The sequence below is a fragment of the Antechinus flavipes genome, chromosome 3 (assembly GCF_016432865.1).
Source record: "Antechinus flavipes isolate AdamAnt ecotype Samford, QLD, Australia chromosome 3, AdamAnt_v2, whole genome shotgun sequence".
Classification (NCBI taxonomy): Eukaryota; Metazoa; Chordata; class Mammalia; order Dasyuromorphia; family Dasyuridae; genus Antechinus; species Antechinus flavipes.
The window spans coordinates 482,332,026-482,338,962 of NC_067400.1; the positions used below are offsets into that span (position 1 = coordinate 482,332,026).

Here is a 6,937-nt window from a genome sequence, read left to right on the forward strand (position 1 = left end):
GTGGAGTTGAGGTTGGATTTTCCCTTTTTAAGTCAGGAAGAAGGCTATCTTCATAGCTGTGGGTGTGAAAAGATAAGAAACCTACTTTTACCTAGCCACAAGTTTTTTCTAATAATAAATATTGTTAGAATTGACCATTTACAAGAAGGAAAATTCACTTTCTGTACTGATTTTCTCCATGAAGAAAGTCAGCTCTAGCAGTTACAGGACCCAAATTAAACTATAAGTGTACTACCTGTGCTTAAGAACAGATATCTCACAACCATCTCCCAAAATGAGAAGTCAAGTTTATAAACTGATGGTTTGTGCGCCAGAAACTCCATAAATCTACTTTGAGAAAATTACAAGTGGAAACCATCTATATATACATTATAGATTTGAATAGTATATCTGATATTTGCACTAGTGAGTGAAAGAGGAAATACTGAGGAAAGAAAGGTTTGACTTTGGAGTATATTGATTTATTAAGCAATACATGCCAATTACCTAACCAATTGGAACTGGGCCTGTTTACCTTAAAATACAAGGAGAAACAGATTTTCATGCATTAAAAACAGTTAATTAAATAAGAATTAACTAAAATAAAGCAATTAACCAGGATACAAAATTCTGATTTCTAATTGAAGGAAAGATTAAGAACTTTCCAAGTTAGAAGGGAAAAACACAAACAGCTATAATTCTCTGAAATCAGAAAAAAAGAGGTGTCCCACTTCCCATGAGTGTCTAAATACAAGAGATTATTAAAAAGCCTTTTGGAACAATATGGGACCAGTTTTCAGAACTGTATTTAGTTGCTTGAGAATTATATTGACCTATGCTTGAGTTGTATAACTATACATCAATCTTTGGATATAACTGATTTTTTGGTCAGTATAATCTTGATCCTTAGTTTAAAATTTTCTAAGCAATAGGTTGAAAAAGGTCAGCTCCCAGCTATGTAGAGCTAGGTTCCAACAATGCAGTAAAATCCTATCACAATTCCCATAATTGAATAAAGTTTTCTCACAAGATAGAAATTAGATCAGACCTATTACTGAATAGAAAGAACTTAAACAACCTTCACAATTGATAGTCAATATGTTTCATTCAATTTCTATTACAACTTACTGTTCTAATTCCCTCAGTTTCCCTAATATAAGCAAACTGATTGGACATTTAGTTCTAGATAACTCAAAATGAGATATATACTATAACATAGCAGCAAATTTATAAATTATTTGTTTCTTGATACCAAGAGAGACTCTGGGATATATAAGGTTAACAAGAGCACAGAAGGTTTTTACCTAGACAAGAGGATTTTCATAGCCTAAGGTGGTAATAATAAACAATACTGAAAGCTAGGGCAAAATTCTGATTAGTAAAGTTGGAGGAGTCCTTAGTTCACAAATATAAGAAACTTAATAAAGATTCCTTTATTAAGTGCATAAATATACTAAAGTTGTAGAATGGACAAGAGAAAATTGCGAATGACAGGCAATATAGCCCATGAATCTTGAAAGTAAACCGAATGAAGTAACACAATTAATTCCAGGGTAGGCAGGCTTACTTAGCAGATGATTGGCCACATTAGAGACATGGCAGAACTTATAAATATAGACAAACAGCCTTTTGCAATGATAACAATAAAGTGCATCTTCATCAGAAGAAACTGTACAGGAACACAGAACAATTGTATTTTAATATAGAGTATAGAGTGTAGAGTGCTCTTGTAACTACTCTGTCATTTATTTCTTAAATTGTCAGTAGCTCATTGGACCTAAGACTCAATATGTGACTATTCCATATTATTAGAAATACTTTTAAATGATTCCTAAAGGCACTGCCAATATAGATGAAAGAGGAAGTAATGTGAGAGTGATAAAAGGAAAAGGATTATGGGAAGAAGGGAGTCAATTGATACTACCGTATAGGATGGAATAATGATTTATTTCTTATAAAATAGCACTGAATATCTTCTACTAACACTGCAGCATTCTCTCTCAACTTCACCAGAATTTACTTCTCTTTAGAATTTTCCTCAAGGCAATTTTGACATCCTTGTTCCTCAGACTATAGATCAAAGGGTTCAGCATGGGTATCACTATGGTGTAAAACACAGAGGATACCTTTCCTTGGTCCATAGAACTGACAGAAGAGGGCTGCAGGTACATAAATGCTGTAGAACCATAGAAAAGAGAAACTGCCATGATATGGGAACTGCAAGTGCTGAAAGCTTTGGACCTTCCTTCAGTGGACTGGATGCGGAGGATGCTGGCAATAATGAATATATAAGAGCCAATGATAGTTACTACAGGGGCAAAAATATTCAATGAACCAAAGAATAGAATCATTGTTTCATTGATGTGGGTACTAGAGCAGGATAGCTTCAAAAGTGGAAGAAGATCACAGAAATAATGATTGATGACATTTTTCTTGCAAAAGAACACTCTAAGCATACAGCTTGTGTGAGCTGTGGCACCCAGCAAGCCCATTACGTATACCACACTTACCAATCCTGAGCAGATCTGTGGGGACATGATGACATTATAGAGTAGGGGCCTACAGATAGCAACATAACGGTCATATGCCATCACAGCCAGCATGTAACAGTCAGCAATTACAAAAATAAGGAAAAAATAGAGCTGAATCATGCATTCAGGGTAAGAAATGATGTTTTTTTCTACAATAAAATTTACTAGCATTTTGGGAGTGATGACAGTTGAATGACAGAGATCAATAAAGGATAGACAGCTAAGGAAATAATACATGGGAGTATGAAGGTGAGAACTGAGGCCAATCAATATTACCATACCAAAGTTCCCCACCACAGTGACCAGATAAATGCCCAGAAAGAGGAGAAAGAGGGGAAGCTGGAGCTCTGGCCGGCTTGTCAGCCCAGCAAGAATAAATTCTGTCACTGTGGAATGATTTCTTGTGAACATTGTTTAGGTATGATCTGTGAAAATGAGAGAAAAGCAATATATTAAAAAAAAAAAAAGAATCTACATTACTACTCCCATCCAGAGAAATTTTGCATAGTGGGAAATTTACAAATTACAGCTCTCTTGGTCCCATTGAGTCTGTCTCTTTGTCAAGATTTGCTTTGCTCTGAGATATAAGACTGAAGAGTGAACTTCTGAGTCAAGCAATGAAGCACTAAAGGCAAAGAGGGTCCAGGGCTCAGGGAAAGGCAAAAGAAGAAAATTTCAGCTGTTCCTTATAACCTATGTTTCTAACTCATTGATTATTGATTGAGTTTTGATTGTCTATGTTCATGAAGCTTTACAAATAGTCTATTAGTTTTCTGTGCTGAATGCTAGATTGGGGACCAGGACCTTGCTCTTCATTTCAGAGACAGGAAAGCAGTATACACCAAGGAATTTGATGGCTGCCCAGAGGTTCTCAGTTTAAAATAAGTCATTGGGAAATGCTAAATACTGAGGAATTTGAGCCCCTGAAATTTTGATTATATCTATAAATTTTCTCTTTTTGCTCCAGGTATTTTTACATTTATAAGGTAAAATATATTAGGGATAGGCTGGTCACAAAGCTTTTGGATCCTATAACTATCACTTTGGAAAGACAAATCAAGATACTGAACTATACACTTACCTTTCAGTGTGGCACTTTTAAAGACTCTGCACTGACAATATCCTAGAAGGGAAATGATTTCAATGAGGTCAGGCTTGATCGCTGGTGTAGAATTTTCTGTTGAATAGATGAAAAAATACAAAAAACTAGACATTTGTTTCTAAACTACTCAGTATTTTTTTAAGCTCTTGAGATAATTTCTGAGTGTGATTTTGCACAGATCATTCTCTACAGGTTCAGGGAATAAACTAACATCTATTAATTTCACCAGTGTTGCATGTTACAACAGGATTTCCTTCTAATTTTAAGATTTTAAGAACCTTATTAGAAAAGGCAGGGGTAAAAACTGACAAGAGACTCACTAGGGATCCAACTCTATTGGGAAGAAGTTATTGATGTTTACATTTCTTATTCTTTAACTCTAATATTTAGATTCATTTTCCAAGTAAATAACAATCTCTCTTGGGTAGTTGGTACAGCAAGTCCCTGCCTTCCTCTAGCTTGTGATCTAGAATAATAGTGTTAAATTAACATAGAAATGGAATCCACTAATCCAAACATAAGAATCCCTGCAGATTGTATATTGACTCAATTTTAAAATGTAGTATTATTTTTATTTTATTGTATTCTATTTATTTTAATAAATACATTCTAGTTATATTTTAATCTAGTTTGGACAACATTAAGGAGTGTTGTGAACTCCCTGTGGCCTGCCAGATATATGGCCCTCTAATTTAGAGTAGTCAATTAGTGGAAGCAGGAATTTCATATCTTTCTTTGGCTAGCACAGTGCCATACACATTTAGAGTAACAGCTGCTTAATAAGTACTGGACAATTGATTTCTAGGAATCTACATATGAAAAATTATGATAGCCTTTGCTATTGTGAGCTTACAATCACCAAAGTTAATTGGATCTCTATATACATATGTACATATATTTTCATGTATATGTACATATGCACATGTATGTATGTGTATATGTATAGAGTTACAGTATAAAAGGGGAAAGAAATCTACATGCTCCAGAAAAATCTATGATATGAAAGAACACTTTAAACTTCAAGTATACTTTATCCTCATAACACTCAAATAATTAACTTTAAATGATAACTGTTGTTTCATGAAACAGATTAATTTTCATAGTTCTCTAGTGTCTATATTTATAATGGCACCAAATAACATCATGTTTCCCAACTTTTGAATAAATGATAAAACTATACTGAAATTTAGCTATTATTTCACAACCAAAATACCATAAAATATAGAAATTATTTTTTTGCCTTTAAATGAACTTTTTTAGAAATCATAATTATCTCTATGTATATTTTACTAATTTGGCTAGAGTCTTGTTGTCAGGAAGACTGAATTCAAGTATAATAATGTTTTTAATGCATTGAAGCTATGTGACTATGGGAAAGTAATTTTGTTTTTCTTTAAGTGTCCAAAGCAACTCAAAGATTTGGGATTGGAAATGAATTGTCAGTACACATTTGTGAAAGGAATTGCCAAATGCAGTATTCCTTCTAGGATTCAATCTTAGTTCTGAATTAAATACACAAAAAGCTAACTAAATTGCAATTTGCAATGGGCACAAAATTAAATACTTTTTCAAGCTTTGCTTTGCTGAATGTTATATTTAAATTGGGAAAAAAATATTTTCTCAAGTATTTGAAATGGCAGGTAACCAACAAAAATAATTTTAAAGTAAAAATAAATTGTGTATAGCATAGAAAAAAGGATATAATAAAATAAGCAAATTTAAACATAAAATTATATTGTTTAAAAAGTTAAAGAAATTTCCATTTTTGCTACTCAAATTGTGTGTGTGTATTGTATGTGTGTGTGTGTGTGTGTGTGTGTAAGACTGGCAAAAAAAAAACTGGATTCTTAGTCAGTGGCAAGCATGAGCTCACTTCACAATAAAATTTATGAGAGCAAAGGAAAGAGAAACATCGCAAAATCTTACATATTGGCAAAGCAGATTTCCAAAAAGCATCAAAGACCAGGAAAAAGGCAATAGTTTAATACTATGAAAGGGGAAGCTGAAACAAAAGGAATTGGAAAACCTAAAAATAGTTTTTTTTTTTTAAATTGAAGAAAATAAGAAATAACTTCCCCAAATGACTGTGAATCCATTGAGAACTCATGGGCAAATTCAAATTGAAATTTAAAAAGAATAGATGATAGAAATAAGAAGTGAAAATTACAACATAGTAGCATAAAAATACTGTTAGTAATTATATAGGATGGAATAAACTGAAATTGACAAGAAATGCTTAGAACAAGAGAATTTTGAGCCTATGTTTGAGGCAAGACAAGAATTAAGAAGGAATATAGATTCTCATGGTTGATGAAATAATAAACATAATAATGAAAGGGACATAATAAAAGTTTAGTTTGCTCCTATTTTTTGTTTCAAATAGAATGATTCTTGGATTTGAAAAATCAAAATAAATTTTATTCATAAGGAACTGAATAAAGAAAATAAGAAGATGATCCAGAGGTCCTCAATAAATTCAAGTCACTAGCCTAGCTGAACTATATCTTAGGCTAGTGAAATAACTGGTTGATGTGGTTGTTAATTTGTTATTGGTGATCTTTGAATAATTGGAAGAATAAAATATATTCTAGAGGACTGAAGAAGAAAAAATATTTCAAACTTCTAAAAAGGAAGTTGATAATAAGTCAATCAATGAGTATTTTTTAAGGCATTCCAGTGTGACAGATCATACTGGGTGCTGAGGATACATACATAGGAGAGAAACAATACTTTCTCTTAGAGACTTATATTTTAATGGAGGAAATAATAACATGTGTAAATATATAATGAATAAAGATAAAGCTACTGCAGACTAATACCTATAAAAATACCTATAAGCAGAAGTATAAGATTTTTAGTAGGGAAAGAACTAGTTGGGTGTATCAGGAAAAGCTTCATGTAGAAAGTACGCTTTAGTTGGGGCTTTGAACAGAAAAACTGAACAAAGTAGAGAACATATATCCTAAATACGTAGGATAGAAGAAAGCCTTCTTTCTTCTTCTATGCCAGCTTCTTCTTGTATGCCAGCTTGGCCTGATGGTAAAGTATAAAAGGGGAAATGTCATATGAATCTGAAAAGACAAGTTGGGTCCAGATTGTGGAGAGCTTTAAAATTAATTAAAGGTTTTATATTTAATCTTAGAAGCAAGAGGGAGTTATTAGAGTTTATTAAGTAGGGAAGTTGACCTGATTAGATAAGCACTTAAAGAAAATTTGGCAGTATGTAGGAAGAATTAGAGTGAACCAAGACCTGAGGTAGAGAAAAGAAAGAAATTAGAACCAATTGGACTGATCTAGGTGAAATGTAATAGTGACCTGAACTAAG

The 6,937-nt window shown here is 32.7% G+C and overlaps 1 protein-coding gene across 1 annotated transcript; it reads right to left on the reverse strand.

The window, feature by feature from the left end:
• Positions 1-1,985: 1,985 nt before the first annotated feature.
• Positions 1,986-2,921, reverse strand: LOC127554872 (olfactory receptor 8G5-like). The gene has a single exon (XM_051986789.1). It carries the CDS (start codon positions 2,919-2,921, stop codon positions 1,986-1,988), a length of 936 nt encoding a protein of 311 aa, XP_051842749.1.
• Between the last annotated feature and the right edge of the window lie 4,016 nt (positions 2,922-6,937).

What these genes read in the sequence shown, in the direction of transcription:
- LOC127554872 (XM_051986789.1), bottom strand. Translation starts at nt 2,921, where the DNA reads ATGTTCACAAGAAATCATTCCACAGTGACAGAATTTATTCTTGCTGGG.